Raw genomic sequence first — 22,313 nt, forward strand, 5'->3', positions numbered from 1 at the left:
CTTGGAGTCTGATATTCCAGGGCAGGAAGCCTCCAGCATGGGAGAAAGATGGAGGCCAGAAGACTCAGCAGGTCTGTTCTCTCCATGCCTCCTTTCACACTGGCAGCTGATTAGACAGGGCCCACCCAGGCTGAGGGTGGGTCTGCCTCTCCCAGTCCACTGACTCAAATGTTAATCTCCTTTGGAAACACCCTCACAAACACATCCAGGAACAATACTTTGCATCCTTCAATCCAATCAAGTTGGCACTCAATATTAACCATCACAACTTTGTCAACTTGAACCCATCCACATCTCCTGAAATCATACATAATCTTCAACTGAAGCCAATAATAAGGTCATAATTACACCTAACACAATACAGCTATCCTTTGTACAACTGGAAGTGCACCAATCCCCAATCCAAATGCTATTACCTAAAGTTAACAACACTTAAATGCTGATATGAAGTCAACAAATCTTACATCACATGATAAAGGAAAAATAAAGGAAATAAAATGAATATATTTTCTTAGTACAAGTATATATATGTGCAAACATGTTCTCAACAAAATAAAGAGGAAATACTCATGACAATTACAGTCCTCATTTCTGCAACTGATCACATGGCTGAAGCTCCTATTGATGACTACCTTATTCCACTACCCCCATTCCTTATTCTCTTTGCCTTCAGCAAGCACCTCAGCAGGTTGTGGCTTTGTACCTGCTGGAGTGACCCAAACCTTCATTCCTGAAGTGTCTGGGCCATTTGTAGTCTTGCCAGGATTGTGCCATTGTAGTTTCCCATTGACATTAATCACAGGGCATGGCAATACTAAGAGACACCCTAAGGGTTCTCCTGTGTTCCATGCCTACTCTTCCTTACCTCCATTGTGGAGTAGTAGACTGATTTCGTCTTCATAGTCCAGGTCAATCACCCTGGCCAATACTGTAACTCCCTTCTTAGCCTGTTGTATTAGTCTGCTGTTATGCTGCTAATAAAGACATACCTGAGACTGGGTAAGTCATAAAGGAAAGAGGTTTAATGGACTCACAGTTCCACATGGTTGTGGAGGCTTCACAATCATGGTGGAAAGCAAAGGAGAAGCAAAGGCATGTCTTACATGGTGGCAGGCAAGAGTGCTTGTGCAGGGGAACTCCCATTTATAAAACCATCAGATCTTGTGAGACTTATTCACTACCATGAGAACAGTATGGGAGAAACCACCCTCATGATTCAATTATCTCCACCTGGCCCTGCCCTTGACATGTGGGGATTATTACAATTCAAGGTGAGATTTGGGTTAAGAGACAACTAAACCATATCATAGCTAAACCATATCATAGACTATATGGTTATATTTAGTTCTTTACACCTGTATTTCTTGGTGTGACTAAGCTAGAAGTTGCAAGAGTTTTATCAAAGGATATATCAGTCATTCTTCATGTAAATATCAAAATAATTTAGACTGCAAGTTCCCACCCTCCCCAGTCACACTTGCTTCTAGTGCTGATGACCCACTTTATAACTTTTAAATGGGCTAGAAAATCACTGTAAGGTGGGCTAATTTAGTATTCACTTTGAGATCTTTGTGAAACCACATCCAGAAACACGTTGATGACTTTCATTATGACTTCTAATTATTAGGTGAGGATTTTGTTGCTTTGACTTCAAGTAGTTTGTTATGGCTGGATCACAGCATAAGAGTGATCAAACTATGCAGCACAGCAGCAATCACGGTTGAAAGGGTAGAGAGGGGCTTCTTCATGAAAACTCACTTAAAAGAGCTCACATCGTATCATAAGGCATTGGGAGCCCTTGAACGGTTGTGAACAGAGAAACTGATAACGTCTTTGAGAAATGTAAATGCAGGGGAAATACAGTAGATGGACTATAAGAACATCAATCTGAATCACCAGACTTTGGGTCTGGACTAAGGGACATAGAGAATAATGAGTAGGCTACTGAATAATGGAGATAAATGACACTAAAGAACATGCAACTAAGAAATGACAGTAGCCACAGGAGGTAGGTAATTCATTGATGGGTTACCAAGGTGCAGATGACCTGCTTAAATGTTTAGGATTTGTCTTAATTTTATTGATTGGGTGATTCCATAATGTTGATTCTGTTAACCAAAATAGAGGCTCTTGGAAGTAAAGGAACTTTTTGTTGGGGGTGGTGGGAGAAGTTAGGGAGGATGACGAATGGAGTTTCGGAAACACTGAGGTTAAAGTGCCTATGGAGAAAACCAAAAGCTGGATATATTAATTTAGAGCTGAGAAAACTGTAAATATATAGCACATTAATACCGTGTTGACAAAATGTAAGCCATACACTTAAGAAGAGGTTCTTTTTAAACCAAAGTCAAATGTAGGTTGTTTTATTGTAAATGTCATCAAAATCCAGAACAGCAGAACCATATTAATCAGTTTGAAATTTTAGAAATCCTTTAGCACTTGAAAAAGAGTATTACAAATGCATCTATATCACATAGAAAGTCAGCGAATACAAACTAGACAAGCAGGACATAGTTCTTTTCTGGCATTCCAGGATAATAAGAATATTTATCAATTAAAAGGTCAATATCTGTCTTCCTGAAATAACTCCAAACCTGAGTCAACACACATTCTTTTCGGATTGGTTCTGACTGGCATAAGAAGAGAAATACAGCATTTTGTTTTTTATTTTGTTTATCTAATCACAGGGAAGGATAAACAAAGGGCAAAAGTGAGAGAAAAAGTTAGATGTCCTTGAATTTTTTTTTTTAGTGGTTGCTACTGCATTTCATGTTTCATTTTTGTTAGATCATATACATTAGAAAAGAATGATACATTTTAGAGAGGAAATATGTACATACATAGTATCAGAAATAATTTTCTTGTATTGATTCATTTAATATGGTTGTGCTTATATTCAATCAGAAGGTCAACTCCTTTGCTCTAAGGTTCTTACACTGCTAACAAGAAATGGCTTTTTTCCTGTTGCAGGTCATGAGCAACACACAGTGTCCTTTCTAGGCACACAGGATCATCGATCACTGTGTGGACGCAGGCTAATCAGAATTGCACCTGAAATCACTTGTGCAATTAGTGATGCAAGAGTCATCACAGGAATCAAGACTGGGAGCCAAGAGAAAGAACAAGAGGTGCACAAAGAAGCAGTTCAGATGGGAGACCAGGAAAGCTAAGGGGAAAACTGGGAAACAGATTCTGGAAAACTCACAGTTTGTTTGATACCCAGGGTTAAGAGATGGGACTTTGATAGGAGTGGTGCTTATGAATTAGGGGAGGAAGAAAGAGGTGAGATCCTAATGTTGGTAAAGGTACAGAGACAAAGGGAGCCAACCAAGTGGTAAGAAAATAGAAATGGAAAGTAAAAATGAGACTTAATTCTTTAGTCAGGGAAGCCAAGCCACCAGGAAAACTTGGTAAAGAGTAAGAGAAAGAGGGAGAAAATATGAGATAATATTTTGGTATTTTGATATACTAGAGAACAAAATATTATTCTGTAGTATAAAAGGAACAAAGTAAGCAATATGATCTATTGGATTCCTATTCACAATGAAAATTATCAAAGAATAATTTGTCTCTCAGGCAATGCTACTAGAAGTTACTCATATAGTTGCCTTGTTGTTCATTTAATTTCAGTTTAACTGAAGCGATTTTGCCCTTTTCCTTCCTTCTACGTGGTCACTCTGCTGTTCAAAGGGTAAGCACCATTTGTTCAGGTAAAGCAATTGGTGTTTGAAATCCTTCCAATAGATACGCCATCTCAGAGGGCTGCTAATATAACTAACTGTACAAGACACACATAATTTTAGGTTGGCCATTCTTGTGTATAGGGGTAATCTAAAGCTAGTAGTTACACCCCACAAAAGAAAATAAATTCTTATGACCTCTTTGATCCCACCTGAAATATCTCACAATAAACAAACAAATAAATAATAAGCAAACAAAAGCAAACAGTAGCCTTCCCCAGTTGCAGGGGCCTAAAATATCTCCTAATCTGAATTTCGTCTCAGGACAGGAAACTATTCCATAGGCTTCCTCGCAGGCTTCTGTGCTGGAGTTTGTCCCACTGACTTTGGTTGTCCATCTCTCTACAAGAAGGGAACATTCTGAAACTTAGTTTAAATACTACTAGGCCTTAGAATCTTTTGTAGGTAGTTGCTGAAACTTGAAGTTGAATAATACTTTGAAGTACTATGTTACATTGCATTATGAAAACCTTCATTTTTGTAGCTGTCTCTTGATCTGCCCAACATGTCACACAAATATAGAAGAAACGGAATCTGCAATACCTAAGGGGAAAAAAAGGAATTATTAGTCTATTTCCTCTTTAGATGCTTTTGAAATTGTAAATTAAAGCAATTTTTCATTTGGGTTCAGAAAGAGTATCTACTGAGAAAATAATGTAATACTTATCACAGCTTGTCAGTGTAAACATGGTATCATCAAAAGCAGATATTAGAAGAGATTAGGCATGTTAGAAGTATGCCTAATATTTTTGTTTGAAGAAACTAAAATAATTTTAAAGATTTTAAAAATCCACAACAGAAACTACCTGTTAACTGAATAAATGAATGCATCTGGAAGCTGTATTAAACTAATACATTATTTCTTAGAGGCAAAATAACTTAAGAAATTATTTTAAATACAATTTCATAACTCAAATTCTAAAATTTGAATGTGGGTAAAACTTTAATAAATCATGAGTGTGCTATGCTTTCTTTACACACGAGAACACAGATTGCAACATCATGGCAAAAGCAATAAATAGCCTATCTGAAGACTGGTTTTTATTGTAACTAACCGTATCTTCGAAATCTCTTGCAGCTATCAAATACTATCTGCCTTATGCCATTGCTCATAAGAGTAATATGACATCATTGTAACTTTCAGGGAATACTCACTTTCAGGAAGAATTTGAATCCCTGTATGATTACCAACCAGGCATGCCCTTAAAGATTTACATTATGAAAGCAGGTAGAGAGCAGAAATTATCTCCACTCACCCTTAGTAGCTGAGGGATGGAGAAAGGTTGTGGTGAGGGACGTAGTTATAATTGAGGCAATTATGAACCAATATTTGAATTATGTTATTTTAACACTCCTGTAAGAGGTTTGAAAGCAGTCACCCTTCAGCCCAAATCCAGGATCCACCACTGCTGCAGTCGGACATAATATATGTTCAGCAGCAAGGGTTCAATGATTAGCATCAGTAATTTATCTGCAAGTTCCAAAGATGTACGAGTCCCCAGTGATGCTGAAAAGTGGAGGCCCGATGGGGTTGCTAGTATTCTGGCCAATATATTTCTGTGATGTTGACTTTTTTCAATGAATAACTTATAAAAACTGTCTCATCAGGGTGACAGAATAGATCACTCATGAACTCTCATGGATTCTGCCTTATGGAATGATTGGTTAATAGTCATTGAACATAAACTTTCAAATTTTTCTATAACTATTTAATCAGTCTCATAATCTGAAAGATTCTGCATTTAAAAAAAAATTGTATATATGTTGGAACAAATTATAATAAGAAATGACATGATTGCTCTAATATGTAACTTAGTTTGGGTCTAGCTTGATTCAGAAAATATGTTGATTTCTAGACCAAAAGTTTTAGAATATAGGTTTGAATATAGTTTTATAACACGGTTAAAATTCTTAACTAGCTATTTTAGTTTGGTTGGTGGTTCATTTAAAAAGTTGTGTTTCAGGCTGGGCGTGGTGGCTCACGCCTGTAATCCCAGCACTTTGGGAGGCCAAGGAGGGCAGATCACGAGGTCAGGAGATTGAGACCATCCTGGCTAACACGGTGAAACCTCGTCTCTACTAAAAATACAAAAACAAAAAATTAGCCAGGTGTGGTGGCGGGAGTCTGTAGTCCCAGCTACTCAGGAGGCTGAGGCAGGAGAAGAGTGTGAACCCGGGAGGCGGAGCTTGCAGTGAGCCGAGATCATGCCACTGCACTCCAGCCTGGGAGACAGAGCGAGACTCCATCTCAAAAAAAAAAAAGTTGTCACTCAATAAAAAAGCATGTTTGGTATTTGCCTAAGCCTCTCAATTCTAGTGGGTGTTTTGCTAGAATTTTGTAGGTGGCAAGGGGCATATTAAATCATAAACAATACTAATGCTTAGTTTTCGTATATTTTAAAACAAAGAAAAACTCTTGATAATCATAGAGCAGATATTATAATACACAAATTAAGAAAAATTTATAGTTATGAAATGTAAATTTGGAACAAGAAGACATTTCTGCAGGAGTCCAGTCTCCTAAGCTGTGTGTTTATCTCATTTTTAAAGCAATTAACCTTGGTAAATTATTACTTTATTTTATGTTTTGAGATATATATGCAATATATATTTTTTACTAAGGTCCCTCTTCCTTTTTCAAATACTAATATGTTTAACAGTTCCTCTTGCAAAACACTTTTTTTTTATCATTTGGTTAAAGGACAAAAATTATTACTGCTAAAGTGGTTTGAGTAGATTGTAACTCTAAAATATTCAAATAATCTCCTTAATATTCGTATTGAGGTTTTAAACACAAACTCATGACTTACCACAAACATTACTTCCCATTTTGACATGGGCATAACCATCTACTCCCCATGAACTTCCCCAGGAATTCCTCACAATCCAATATGGAGTGCTTCCTACAATGAAACATAAATAGTAACAAATCCTGAAAACTCAAATTTGTTATGAATGTTTAAGTTTCTTTATTTTAAGTTGGATTCTTGCTAAGGATAGTAGCTCTGAGAAGAAGATTAAAAATGTATTTTAATGGTAACTTAAACTACTTTATTTTAACTAAGTAAACCTGAGCAGTACTTACGGACACTCTCCAATCAGTAGAAATATATGTTTGAATTCACTTCCCTTTATACAGGGACTGCATAAAATGAAAACAAACACTAATTTCCAAGGAATCAGAAAAAGAAAAAAGAACTTTTAGATACGTATGATAAAATAATATGCACTTACCTTTTCCCAACAATTATTCTAAATGTTCCCGATACAGTTTTATATCAACAAAAATTATCATCATTTTAACAGGATATCCACTCAAAAATTGACAGGTGGAATCTGACAAGACATTTACATTGGGAACAGGCCCCCCAAATCCGGCCATAAACTGGCCCCAAAACTGGCCATAAGCAAAATCTCTGCAGCACTGTGACATGTTCGTGATGGCCATGACGCCCACGCTGGAAGGTTGTGGGTTTACCGGAATTAGGGCAAGGAACACCTGGCCGAACCCTGGGCAGAAAACTGCTTAAAGGCGTTCTTAAGCCACAAACAATAACATCAGCAATCTTGTGCCTTAAGGACATGCTCCTGCTGCAGACAACTAGTCAGACCTATCCCTTTATTTCGGCCCATCCCTTTATTTCCCATAAGGAATACTTTTAGTCAATCTATAATCTATAGAAACAATGCTTATCCCTGGCTTGCTGTCAATAAATATGTGGGTAAAGCTCTGTTCGGGACTCTCAGCTCTGAAGGCTGTGAGACCCCTGATTTCCCACTCCACACTCTATATTTCTGTGTGTGTGTCTTTAATTCCTCTAGCGCCGCTGGGTTAGGGTCTCCACGACTGAGCTGGTCTTGGCACATTTACTCCTATAAGATTGTTGAGAAGTTGTGAAGGTCTTATGAGGACTTAATCATAGCAGAACCAAATTTCAATGTTCTACAGTATGGTGATCATTTTGCAGTCAGTGTCCATGCTGCAAAGCAGTCAACTGAGCCTTATCAGCACTTACCTGTTTTATCAAACCCAGTTATGAGAACTGCATGATTTGCTTCTCCACTAGAGCAGTGATGCTGTATAATGCCTCCCAGATAATCTTGCCAGCTCACTGCATCTACTATGACTACCAAAGGGCCAAAGGTAAGAAGTGCTTTTGCCATTTCATCTTCTTGGTTACTACCAAAAGAGGAAATATTTGGTTAGAAAATTTAGTTTTTAAGGTGAAAATAACAATGATCTATATAATCTGTGTATGATTCTGAGTAGGTTTGGCTGCAGTTACAAAGGACCTAAACAACGGAAGCTAAGTCTGAGAGACTGGTAATCTATGGCTGGGATAGGGTTTCAGGATATCAGGAACCCAAGCTCTTTCTCTATCATTGTCCTGCTATTCAAAGGTTTCCATTTTCAGGGCCCATTCATGGTCCAAGATGGTTGCTGGGACTCCAGCCATTTAACACATATTTAAGACAGCAGGAAGTAGAAAGGAGAAGTGATACATCTCTGTTGAGAAGACTTCCCAGAAATAACCCGCAACACTTCCACATATATCTTCACGGATCTCATTGGCCAGAACTCAGTCATATGGCTAAGTCTAGCTTAAAGGAAGATGGGGAATGAGTTCTGTAGCTGGCTGGAAAATTAGTTGAGACATAGGGCTTCTTTTATTAAGGAAAGTGGAAAGACTAGATATTTGGCGATACCTTGCCATCTCTGCTACACCTTGAGAATCAAGAGACTAACTCATGTTAGTCATTGTCAAATATAGAAATTATAGGGAAGGGCTACTCAAAAGTGGCTAATATAATTATACAATAGAAGCAATGTTAAGCAAATATTTTAAAAAGAGAAGAAATGTTAGGATGCCCGGAGAACTAGGTGTTCAACTGTGAAGACTGCAAAATACACAATTATTGTTTTCACACAAGGACATAAAGTCTCATATTATACAACATTTGTCCTTCATTGATCTTACAAGTGAGTGATCAAATCATTATTTACACTTTTCAAAGGTCAGCTTTGTGGGTGAAGGATACTGAAACCAAGTTCCTAATAGTTCAAACTATTAAGATAACATTTGACAGTTTACTGCTATAGCAAGCCATGGGTGGATTAGTGGTAATAATCCACTAATAAGTAAGTAAATAATCTCTCATGACGACCAGCTGGAGACCAGTTTCTAGAGAGGGAATATTTTGTCCACAGAGGAGCAAAAAGTTGACGGCATAATAATGGAATTGACTGAAATAGAAACTATATATTCATTTTATACATTTATTCATGTTAACTATTAACATGAATATCTGCTTTTTGAGATCTATAAGTAGATATTTCTAATTTTTGCTACTGTAAAACAGTTCATATTAACTAAGATTATCCTGAGACAGGCAAAATTGTAAAATTTTTAAAAGGCATCATGATAGGTTATAGGTTTTTAATTATCCCACACCTGGGTTCAAATTCCAACTATACACTGCAGCCATTCAACCTACCATGCAGAATCAATACAAGGATAAAATTATGGCATACAATTTTGCAAGACATAAATTATGTAGCATGCCCAGCACATAAGTTTTACTCCAAGTTTACAATAAGGATTATTTATTTCCCTCATTTCTAACTTATCTAATAACTAATTGTGTTCCCCATAGGATTTAGTGTATAAAGTATATCTTATTGTATCAAAATTCTTAGCATAGTTCATGATTTAAACATGATATATATAATAATCTTTCCATCAACCAGAACACAGCCGTCTCCATCAATTTAAGAAAACAAAGGATTACTGGAAGTTCATCTCATCAAAGATCCAGTTTCAGGGATACCAGGAAAAACGCAGAAAGATCAAGAAGAAGGAATATTTTTAGAATGCAAAGGGTAACTGACATTGCAGAATCAAAGAAACAATTTAGTAATAATCCCTGATTTGGGCCAGAGCTGAAAAAAGATATCAAAGATTAGAAGTAAGAAATAGAAGGACAAGCCTCAGTCATAAGCAGAGGCAAATGTTCCATTTGGCCCCAGAATTGAGTGGCATTGCTATCATTTGTCTTTCAGAAAGATGTCAGCTTTTAGAGAGTTCAAATAATGCTCCAGACAGCATTTTAATTTCCATTATTAACCCAATATAGAACTACTATCAACATGTACATTGTTATAATGGCTTTATTATCAAACATTGATTCCATGAGCTTACTATTCATTTCACAGATTAATAATTTCCAAAACCTACAGTTTTGGAAATAATAATTCATTATTATTATAATGAATTATTATTATAATTATTATTAATCATTGATTAATGAATTATAATTATTATTCATTATTATTATAATGAATGGAATAATAATAATAGTTCAAATAATTTTCCTAAATTTTATTGTCATCAAGATGCGGCAATGAAGGCAAGTCTGACCTGTTACTGACGCTTCATAATGTGGATTTTCATCTCATCTTCCCTAGAATTCAGTGTGTTATACTGTGTCTGAATTTTTCTGACTACTGTTATATGTAGTAGGTTCCTACAGTTTTTGTTTATTTACATAGTCATTCTCATATTCTAGTTTGAGTCCTGAAATTTCTGGGGTCTGATAAACAAAAATTCATGAAGAACCCTGGGTGGGAATGGTCATTTTGCTTTAAAATTAGGTTATGTTTTTATATTTCAGATGATTTTTTTCCCTTCTTAGATGCTTTCAGGTTCTGTACAATGTTTTAAGGAGCGTTTGGCTGAAAACCTAAGACCACATGACGTTACCAATAGTGTTGGGAGTAAAAGCACAAGCTTTGGAGTTGAACAGATACGAGTTCTAATCCGACTCCACAGTTTACTAGCTATATGGCCCTCCCTGAGTCTCAGGCATCCACCATACATGGAAATAATATTATTGAAGTACAAAGGACCAGGTCTTGTGCCCAGTTATAGCAAATGCTTTGGAAGACCTTCACACATCCTAAGGCTGTCACCACTGCAATGCACACTCACCCAACTTGCAACAATGAGATCCTGCAGTTCTTTCCCTGAGCCCTTTTCCTCCTAGAGCCAGGAAAGCAAGCCCAGTCCCCATTTCCATCCCCAGATGCACCCTCAACTAATGAATCAGGGAAGACGACAATCATCAACTTGGGTGGGATGGCACTGAAGTGTACATTTTACCCTGGCTGCCAGAGTTCCCCAGCAGGACTAAGCATGAGGTTAGCCACAGCACTAACTGGTTTAATCAAGAAACCCTGCTGCCCCGGTTCTCTCATTTCCCCACCCCATTACCAGTCTTTCCTGGGATCACTTCCTAGGTGTTCCAACTGAACTCTTACTGTTTCCTTCTAAATCTGTTCCTGTCTTAGACTTTCAAGTTTCATTAATGGTAATTCTATTTTTCAGTCATTCAGATCAAAAGGCCGGGAATCCTCCTAGACTCTCTTCTCTCTTATCTCCTCTCCAATAAAAAACTGTGTAGGGCTTTACCCTCTGTGAGGGGTATTAATCTATACATACCCCTCATCTCTCATCTCCAAGGCCATTCTCCTAACACCCTGCTCTAAGGCCACTGCTTGGTGACTGAGATGGTTTGGCTGTGTCCCCATCCAAGTCTCAAATTGAATTGTATCTCCCAGAATTCCCATGTGTTGTGGGAGGAACCCAGGGGGAGGTAATTGAATCATGGGGGCCAGTCTTTCCAGTGCTATTCTTGTGATAGTGAATAAGTCTCATGAGATCTGATGATTTTATCAGGGGTTTCCACTTCTCCTTCTTCCTCAATTTCTCTTATAGCTGCCATGTAAGAAGTGCCTTTCTCCTCCCGCCATGATTCTGAGGCCTCCCTAGCCATGTGGAACTGTAAGTCCAATTAAACCTTTCTCTTCCCAGTCTCGGGTATGTCTTTATCAGCAGCATGAAAATGGACTCATAGTAAATTGGTACTAGTAGATTGGGGCACTGCTGAAAAGATACCTGAAAATGTGGAAGTGACTTTGGAACTGGGTAATAGGCAGACAGTTGGAACAGTTTCAAGGGCTCAGAAGAAGAAAGGAAAATGTGGGAAAGTTTGGAACTTCCTAGAGACTTGTCGAATGGCTTTCACCAAAATGCCAATAGTGATATGAACAATAATTAGGTCCAGGCTGAGGTGGTTTCAGATGGAGATGAGAAACTTGTGGGAAATGGAGCAAAGGTGACTCTTGTTATGTTTTAGCAGCCAGACTGGCAGCATTTTGCCACTGCCCTAGAGATTTGTGGAACTTTGAACTTGAGAGAGATGATTTAGGGTATCTGGCGGAAGAAATTTCTAAGCAGCAAAGCATTCAAAAGGTGACCTGGGTGCTGTTAAAAGCATTCCATTTTAAAAGGGAGACATAAAGAGCATAAAAGTTCAGAAAATTTGCAGCCTGATGATGCAGTAGAAAAGAAAAACCCATTTTTTGAGGAGACATTGAAGCCAGCTGCAGAAATTTGCGTAAGTAGCAAGGAGCCTAATGTTAATCCCCAACACCATGGGGAAAATGTCTTCAGGTTATGTCAGACACCTTCATGGCAGCCCCTCCCATCACAGGCCCAGAGGCCCAGAAGGAAAAAGTGGTTTCGTGGGATAGGCCCAGGGTCCTCGTGCTGTGTGCAGCCTAGGGACTTAGTGCCCTGTGTCTCAGATGCTCCAGCCATGGCTCAAAGGGGCCAACATAGAGCTCAGACTGTGGCCTTGGCAGCTTCCATTTGGGGTTGAGCCTGTGGGTACACAGAAGACAAGAATTGAGATTGGGGAACCTCCACCTAGATTTCAGAAGATGTACGGAGATGCCTGGATGCCCAGGCAAAAGTTTGCTGCAGGAGCAGGGCCCTCACGGAAAACCTCTGCTAGCACAGTGCAGAAGAAAAATGTGGGGTTGGAGACTCCACACAGAGTCCCACAGGAGCTGTGAGAAGAGGGCCACTGTCCTCCAGACCCCAGAATGGTAGATCCACTGACAGCTTACACCATGCACCTGGAAAAGCCGCAGACACTCAATGCCAGACCGTGAAAGCAGCCAGGAGGGAGGCTGTACCCTGCAAAGCACAGAGGCAGAGGTGCTCAAGACCATTAGAACCCACATCTTGCATCAGCATGACTTGGATGTGAGATCTGGAGTCAAAGGAGATCACTCTGGAACTTTAAAATTTGACTGCCCGCTGGATTTTGGAGTTCCATGGGCCCTCTAACTCCTTTGTTTTGGCCAATTTCTCCCATTTGGAATGGCCGTATTTACCCAATACCTGTATCCCTACTGCATCTAGGAAGTAATTAGCTTGCTTTTGATTTTACAGGCTCATAGGCGGAAGGGAGTTGCCTTCTCTCAGATGAGACTTTGGACTGTGGACTTTCGGGTTAATGCTGAAATGAGTTAAGACTTTGGGGGACTGTTGGCAAGGCATGATTGGTTTTGAAATGTGAAGACATGAGATTTGGAGGGGCCAGGGATGGAATGATATGGTTTGGGTGTGTCCCCACCGAAGTCTCAACTTGAATTGTATCTCCCAGAATTCCCACATGTTGTGGAGGGACCCAGGGGGAGGTAATTGAATTCATGGGGGCTGGTCTTTCCCATGCTATTCTTGTGATAGTGAATAAGTCTCACAAGATCTGATGGGTTTATCGGGGGTTACGCTTTTGCTTCTTCCTCATTTTATCTTGCTGCCGCCACGTAAGTAGTGCCTTTTACCTCCTGCCGTGATTCTGAAGCCTCCTCAGCCATGTGGAACTGTAAGTCCAATTAAACCTCTTTTTCTTTCCAGTCTTGGGTATGTCTTTATCAGCAGCATGAAAGCAGACTAATACAGGGACAGTATGACCTCATCTCCTACTAGTCTTGTCTTTCTTCTCCACACTACAGCCACAGTGGCTTCATCATTGTTCTAACATGCCAGACATGTTTTTGCCTCACGATCTTTGCATTTACAGCCTCTCTGCTTGGAACCATGTTCCCCCACATATCTGCGTGGGTAAGTCCACGCACTTCTCCAAGTCTTCACTTGAACATAACCTTTTCAGTGAGTGAGGCCCTGCCAGGCAACCCTTTCTCAAATTGTACACTCCCCCTACTACCAGATCTTTTCTCTTCCTCCCACTGTTTTCATTTGTTCTCTTTGTTAATTATTACAGCCAACATGCCACATGTATTTTTATTTTTTGTGACTGTCTGTCTCAATTACTAATGAGGGCAAGGTTTTTGTCTGTTTTGTTCTCTGCCAAATCCCCAGAACTTAAAAAAAAGTCAGTAAATATTTGAATGAATAAATAAATCAAAGAAAGATCTTCTTGAAGTCAAATGCTATCAGTTTAGCATTGCACTGTTAGAGTTTAATCTTCAATATAAACAAGAGATTTTGATTGGGACCTCTTCCTTCCTAATCAAAGGCCCAATGCCAACAACTCCTGCATTCTCTCTTTCCCTTAATTCAGACTAATGCCTATTATTCTTTTGCTTCTTCTTAATTTTTTTTCAATTTCCTACCATGATAAGGGATTCCCTTAATCCCTTTTAATGATATTTTGTAAATCTAGTTTTTTCTTGTACACATCCTTCCCTTATACTCTCAAGGAAGTCACAGTTTATAGGGCATACTTTCTGATTTTAGAAAGCACATTACCTTTATCCCCAAATGAGATGTTCACCATGGTACTCAGTGACCCTGCACATTTTATTATAAATCCTACATAGTCTGCCAGCTGTGGAATTAAGGCTGTCTGGTGTATGGTTCCTAGTGTCACCCTGAGGACCCTTGTTGCAGACCAGAGCTGTGTTGACAACCTGACAGTTCTCTGGCACACTTATGCTCATTTAAATGGGTACATTTTGTTCAAGGATGCAATTTCACCCTTGATTTCTTTCAGATCCCATGGGTAGATACCATCCGGATCAAGGGATTATTTTATATTCAGGACCACTAAGTCATAGGGGATTCTGTTACCTTATCCAAATTTAATTTAGTTCCCGTTTTCTCTGTTTCAAAAGACTGCAAAGTTCCCATCATATATTTTCTTAATGAAGCCAGGAGTTGGTTGGGTCTCCCTTTGTCCTTTTCACCCATGAACACCTATTTTGCACTCTATCAAATGGTCATGATGAGTCTCCAGCCAGCTCTGTGTTTTTCATGTGTTTTTAAAGCATTTTTAATGATTGTTTTCCCCAAAACTATCCAAAGTTATCCTGCCCTTCAATTCCAACAGAAGTCCTTTTCCTCAGCCTGTCTTTATCTATTCCTACATTCCCATCATGCTTATAGTGTATGCTACATAATTTATCTTCAGTAGTATATGCTTCCCTCTTTTTTCTAATCTGAAGTTTTGTGTTATATTTTTCAAATGGCTGATGTCTTGAAAAATGCAAAGAACATAGAAGGTGTTCAAAATATGCTTCCTGATATGTAGCCTACATGATATTAGCTGCACAGTCTGTACAAAGCAATTCTGGATGGACTCACCATTAAGATTGAAATATGCTAATGGTAATATAACACCTAAATTTGATAAGATGAAGGTGGTATGTATAAATATAAATTATGCACTAATAATTTGTAAGTATAATAAAATATAAAATATAACAAATAAATATACATATAAATTGTACCTTAAACAGAATTAAAAATTTTCATTTCTATCGTAATGACACTGGGGAAAATAAGTAGATTATAATTAAGAAACAACATTTACAACATTTCATTGTAATTGCTACTCTTTCTAGTAAAAAGTAGGTTTTACAAGGATTAAGAGTATGCAGTGATGCCTTCAATCAAATTATTAACCAGTCAATAGATCATAAATTAAAAATATATAAAGAAAAACATAATACAATAAGATCTTTACCTGAAGTCGTATGCAGAATAACCTTTGATTGAAAATCCAGAATGTGAACCAGAAAAGTAATGGCACAGACCATTTTGTGCTTTAAAAGGATATTCTGAATCTTTCACCAGTTTTACTTGCATCTAAAAGAAAACAATCACTGAACATGTTTACTGTCAATTGTTTTATAAATCAAATAGAACTTACTTCACTGTGTCAAAACAGGTTCAATTTCACACACCTTCATCATGTGGATATACTTTGCGTTCTTTTTTTTTTCTTTTTCCTTTTTGAGACAGAGTCTTGTTTGGTTGCTCAGGCTGGAGTGCAGTGGCTCGATCTCGTCTCACTGCAATCTCCACCTCCTGGGCACCAGTGATCATCCCACCTCCGTCTCCCCAGTAGCTGTGACTACAGGTATGAGCCACCACGCCAGGCTAATTTTTTGTATTTTTTGTAAAGATGGGGTCTCACTCTGTTGCCCAGGCTGGTCTTAAACTCCTGGACTCAAGAAATCCACCTGCCTTGGCTTCCCAAAATACTGGGATTACAGGTGTGAAGCATTGTGCCCAGCCTATACTTTGGGTTTTTGATATTATAAATTAAATCTTTAGGTGCTTGTTCTGGATAGTCTAGACATTTGGAGTCAATATCTTTCCTTCTCCCTTACTTCTCTTTATCTTACAGCATCCTTTTGTAGATCCTCCATGGATCTAATAACAGTCTTGTCATCTTTCTCCTGATGGTGCTATAGGGCAGCTCACTTTCCTCCCAGTGCTTCTGGTTCTGCCAAGTCTTTCAGATTCCATCCAGTGGTTTATACACAGGCAACGGTTAGGCCAAGCATTCTTTCTATCACTTCACTTTTATGCCATTCATATAGCATGTGTCAAATACTTCATAGTTATCTGTACAAAATCCTCCCTTTTTGAATGCTAGGCTAATGAAAGGGAGGAGACTCATAATTCATTGTCGTCTACAGTGTGTACAGAGCAGGTCCTGGAATACGTGATTAAAAATGCAACCAATGGATAATGGAAGAGAATTCAGGTTTGGGGAACTCTGGTTTGATGACGTTCTACAGAAACTAATAGCACCCTCACTGGCAAATTTCATGCAGTTGATATCGGATCTGGGACACTGTCAGGGCAAGTGCTAAGAACGCTGAGGGACACTGGGTTATACTGAGCAAAGCCCTACTGTGAGAGGCTGGGGACTGAAGGTACAACTCCGGCTCAGCTACTGACTTGGCAAAATGATCTCACTTCTCAGGCTTCATTTCTTCATCTATAAAAAGAGCTACAGGCTGGGTGCGGTGGCTCATGTCTGTAATCCCAGCACTTTGGGAGGCTGAGGCGGGTGGATCACAAGGTCAGGAGATCAAGATCAGCCTGGCCAATATGGTGAAACCATGCCTCTACTAAAAAAACAAAAACAAAAAACAAAAAACAAAAACCAAAAAAATTAGCCAAGTGTGGTGGTGGGCACCTATATTTCCCAGCTACTCCGGAGGCTGAAGCAGCAGAATCACTTGAACCCGGGAGGTGGAGGTTGCAGTGAGCCAAGATTGTGCCACTGTACTCCAGCCTGGGTGACAGAGTGAGACTCTGTCTCAAAAACAACAACAACAAAAAAGAGCTAAAAAATTAGTCTCTAATGTTCCTTTTAACCTTAACATTCAGAAATTCTATGAAAATAAAAAAAATATATTCTCATCTTTCTGGGATATTATGAGATATTCAGATCTGCAAAAAAGCATGTATATATTAAGAAATGTTAAGAAATAAATATAAATATTTCTCTGAAGACAGACTTCAGATTTTTCCCCTTTTGATTTCTTGACAACTGCTTTGCCTAGAAGTGATTCATTTTTAAATATTCTGATTAATTACTTCATGCTTTGATCATCTACATTTCCGAACGTGGAAACATTGTTTAATATATGTGAACAAACTGTTTGAATTTTGAACACACAGTAAACAAGCAAAAAAGGAAATAAAGAGTTTAAGAGGTTGAGAGACTAGTCACCTTGTTTAACCAGTTCAAAGCATTGAGAGTAGAGCCTCCATTGCAGCCATAATTATTATACGAACAGTCAATGACCTGCTGGACACTTAGGTCTTCCAGGGGCTTCCCCTTTATTGCATAAGCAGATTCCACTGCCCCCACCACGCTGAAGGCCCAGCATCCTCCACACTGTTTAAAAACAGAAAAAGGGGTGGTATTTCTAGGGTTTAAATCAACTTACCAACATCTCTAAATGTAACAAGTTATCAAATCAAGTAAGGTTTCCAGATTCTGGAGACCTACAAAATAAATACGCCTATCCTCTAGATTTTTAAACTGAAAAAAAGAGAAAACCAAAAGTCTCTTTTGAGCATCATTTAATTATTAGTTCATGTTGTCAGCATTATTACTATTCTAAATTTGGCAATGCAAGATAAAAGTGAATTTTTAGAGACCGAGGAAATACTTGGACTAACTGATGTTCTTCTAAAAGACTATTCAGTTCACTGAATATGTGACTTCTCTTTGTAAGTGGCTTTTCTTCTGGAGAGTGTGTGCCGACTCCCGCTCCAACCTTCCATCCCCCTTGCTTTTCTAAGGACACTCTGCTTCCATGGTCATATACCACTTCCATCCTAAGGGTGAGGAGGGGAAAGATGCATGTTGTGCTAATTATTTGATGGAGATAAGAGAATTAATAAATATTAATGAATTACTTTTTAGGCTATAAAGATGCCCTATTAAGTATGCTTATAGTGGATGCACATGAAATGTCCTAAGGATATAAATCCATATTAGTCATTACTCCAGTATTGGCTGCCAATCATGCTGATAGTGGATCTCTTAATTTGCTTTTACCTAACAAACTAGAACAAAAGAATAAAAGAACTAGTCCTGAAAGAAAGAGAGGAGACAGAGGGAATGAAATTAGGGATCGTAGGATCACGTAAAAGGAAGAAGGATCCACAGAAAAGGCAGAAGAGAGTAGGATTTGAGACTGGATGAAACTAACATAACTGGAGGGCCATGTGTGGCAGAGTTAGACCAAAAAAAAAAAGGAATGACAATTGGATATCTTTGCAGAGTTAAGTTTTGAGCAACTTTATGGCTTTAAGTGCTTTTTTAAAGGTTTTATCTCTATCTCTAGTGCCTATGGCATAGTAAAAACACTCACTAAGTGACTATACAGCAGGGTCTCCAAACTTTGACAAAGGTGAACACAGGGCAGCTCATGCCTGTAATCCCAGCACTTTGGGAGGCCAAGGCAGGCGGATCATGAGGTCAGGAGTTCAAGACCAGCCTGACCAACATGGTGAAACTCCGTTTCTACTAAAAATACAAAAATTAGCCAGGCATGGTGGTGCGCACCTGTAATCCCAGCTACTAAGGAGGCTGAGGCAGGAGAATCGCTTGAACCTGGGAGGTGGAGGTTGCAGTGAGCCGAGATCGCATCACTGCACTCCAGCCTGGGTGACAGAGTGAGACTCCGTCTCAAAAAAAAAAAAAAGAGAAAAGGTAAGAGGCTGCTGACACCACCCCTATAGCCAGCTTTAGTCAAGCCACAAGGGCATTTCCTGCTTAAAAAAAAAAGTCTCTCGTATATTCCTTTAATTAAAGATCTCTAATTAAAAGTTCCCTCTTTAATACACTGTGGACAATTTTTGAAAGGATTAGATTTATGTCTAATTGACATGTTATTACAAATCCAATAATAAAGCAAATGATTTGGTGGTAAAACTTAACGTACAAAAATAAATATAGACTCTGAGAAGCAAAAATCATTCTAACTACACATTGACTGCGAAACAGCTGGCACCAAAACACTTTCCATAAAAGGGAAGGCTGAATGATCTGTTGAGGTTTCCACTGCAGACAAACTGAGACTATCCCCTCTGGTTAGGGGTTTGACTTTCCCTATTTGGCAGGCATTCCCTACGCCAACAGTTGGGAGTGTAGACGGGTAGGGAAGGTCAGCAAAGTATGCACACACCCCTCAAACGTCTGCCAGCTAGGTGGGTTCACTACATGCATTATAGGTCATACCCACCCACATCTGCCCTTACCACTTTCCTTCCTATTTCAAAGGCACCTCCTTCCACCACTTCAGAATAACTCACAAGCTGCTGCCCTGCCAACTCCCATGTCCTCAGCACACTTTGAGTCTCTTTTCAAGGTAAATTGCTATATTTATCGCAGTACTTACATATTTCTTAATCAGTAAACATGTGTAAAACTGTGCTACTGTGTCTATTAGTTTTCTGTCTTTTAAAAAATATGTCATTGACTAAGTTCCTAGGTAGTGTGACCTAACCTCATTTCTCCCATAATCCCTGTCATGCTACTGCTCAATTCTGCATAGGTGGTGATTTTCTGGAACGTATGTGTCACGTTATGGCTGAACTGACTACTAACTATACTTTTAAGGCCCACAGATTCAAAGGTATATGATCCTGTGAAGATGGGGGCAGATTTTCTGATAGAGCTTGCAAGATGAGGCTTGAGAACCCAGGAGATTCGGCTACACTGTTGGTAAATGTATCCATTTTCATTTTACTTTTTCACTTTTTTTTTCCTGAACCATTTAAGCCTTTAGTGCTCATGTTTACCTTCTCCAGCCTTTCATCTGCTATTGTACAGAAAGCTTGGTATCTGTGATACAGCTACTGGGAAGTATCCCTGAGCTGTTATTACAGCTACTGGGAAGTATCCCTGAGTTATTGTGTTGGTGGCAATGGCAATTAGTAAGAGTACACAGCAAGGAAGGTTTATCTTCAGAAATAAAAGTCAGGGCTTTGACATTTGACTCTCATTCCTCCAGAGATTCTCTTTTCATTGTCATTTTTGGATGACTGAGATGTGATTTTCCTAGAGAAATGATGTTTCCATTACAACTTTGATTAAACTTGACCTCAAAGCTGCCTTTCAATGCTTAGATGATTAGAAAAGAAGAGGGATTTCGACTTACCATCTGCTGGTTTCTCACTTGTGTCACAACCTGCTTGTCCCTCCAGTCAAATCTTAACGGCAAAGACACATTGGGGATGGACATATGTACTTCTGCTGAGTATCTGGGAAACTTGGAAGGTTTGCTTCTTAAATAAATGGCTGAGTAGAAACATAAAATGAAAATACAACCAATATTATATTACAATATATGATATTATATATATCATATATATTTGTTATATATAAAGACAATCAATATTATATTATAGGGAGACGACCAATATTATACTAAAAGACAACCAATATTATATTATATTATATCCTTGAGATTCTTTGGGAGGAACTTTTAAAGAAGAAACAGTAGCCTTCTAGTAGACCTGCTATTTTAGATTTTCTCTTGTGCTTTTCTATAACATAAAATGCATTCATTAAAAACTACAAAAGAGAATTCCTACAATAAGGCTGGAGTTGACACATAAAATGACTTGTTTGATAGAACCAGGTCAATAATAAAAATAAGTATAATTGACATCATTTGTTCTATCATAACCCATGGAACCACGTGTGTCCTGAAGAGAAAAAGCACTAGAAAACTGCAGAAGTGATTAGACAATTATCCTTTATAGCCACAGGGAAATGTGCATAATTATAACATTCATTTCTTAAGCAGTAATTAGAAGAGACTGGCCATGAATTTATTTTCTTATGTGAGCACATGGTACATGCCTGACATTTAGTAGATAGTTAATAAATGTTAACTATTACTCAATATATTATATTTACAATGAAATATTTATCAAAAGTTAAGCAAGCAAATTAAAATCAGGAAACCACCTAAATAGCAACATCGGACTATACCTTTAAACTCTTCAGGAAACAAATAGGAAAACTGATTTATTCCATAGAAGGCGGTGGAGTTTTCACTGGGAAATAAAGAATTCAAGTATCGATGTCTATTAAGACTTTCCTAGAAGAAAAACAAAAACTATTTCATATCCACTATGTCAGTTTTCCAAAGTAAACTGTGTATAACTAACTTGGAGAAATTTTTCAATTATAAAGTTAAAGCTTGATTTCCTTCAGACTACAATGTAAAGTTGTATAAGATATCCATAGGAGATTCATAAATATTTTCTATTAGAATTATTATCTAATTGCAGACATTTTTTGAGGCTGAGAAAAGTGTATTTTATTCATTTATAATTCCCCATCACCAGGCTTGTTGCAAGCATTCCATATACAGCTGTTAAAGTATTGACATAGTGGGAAAAAAGAAATAGACTGCAAATAAACACTAGATACTAGAAGCAAATTGTCACCTTTAGACATTCACTCATGTGGTTAAACAATTATGAATATGGAATATGTCCTCTTCACCTTTGTGTTTCCCGGAACTAAGTAATGAAGCATGAAAAACAGACTGGGTAAATAAATTAATAAATCAATCTGATTCTATTAAAGCTTTATAGATATCTCTATCTCATGTAGGGTACAAAGGCTCTGTGACAGATGCAATTCTGGAAATATTTGAAGAAGATAGCCTGGTTTCTCTATCTGGAGGGGAAATGTGACCATTATTTACTGATTTCTCAACTTTGAATTTTGTGACAATTTATCTTAAGCTTATCTTGTATATATAAACATGCTTCAATTTTGTAATATTAACCAATTACATAGAATAAATAAAATTTCAGGGGGCTATCATTTGGTACCTTTCCAACCCTAGCACTTCTACATATTTGTCTATGTACTTATGTGTTTATTGTGTGTCTGTATCAAAAACCTATAAGCAAAATGATGACT

General features: G+C 38.1%; 1 protein-coding gene across 1 annotated transcript in view; it reads right to left on the reverse strand.

Moving 5' to 3' along the window:
- Positions 1–2,330: 2,330 nt before the first annotated feature.
- CTSO (cathepsin O) overlaps positions 2,331–22,313 on the reverse strand; it is a 29,931-nt gene continuing 9,948 nt past the window's right edge. Inside the window, exons 2-8 of the mRNA XM_517502.8 lie at positions 21,369–21,477; positions 20,530–20,669; positions 17,586–17,753; positions 15,579–15,700; positions 7,757–7,920; positions 6,551–6,643; positions 2,331–4,283 (exon numbers count right to left, since the gene is read on the reverse strand). Coding sequence (XP_517502.2) covers positions 4,249–4,283; positions 6,551–6,643; positions 7,757–7,920; positions 15,579–15,700; positions 17,586–17,753; positions 20,530–20,669; positions 21,369–21,477 — 831 coding nt within the window. The 3' untranslated portion in view covers positions 2,331–4,248. The remainder of the gene's footprint in view (positions 4,284–6,550; positions 6,644–7,756; positions 7,921–15,578; positions 15,701–17,585; positions 17,754–20,529; positions 20,670–21,368; positions 21,478–22,313) is intronic.

The sequence above is a fragment of the Pan troglodytes genome, chromosome 3 (assembly GCF_028858775.2).
Source record: "Pan troglodytes isolate AG18354 chromosome 3, NHGRI_mPanTro3-v2.0_pri, whole genome shotgun sequence".
Taxonomy (NCBI): Eukaryota; Metazoa; Chordata; class Mammalia; order Primates; family Hominidae; genus Pan; species Pan troglodytes.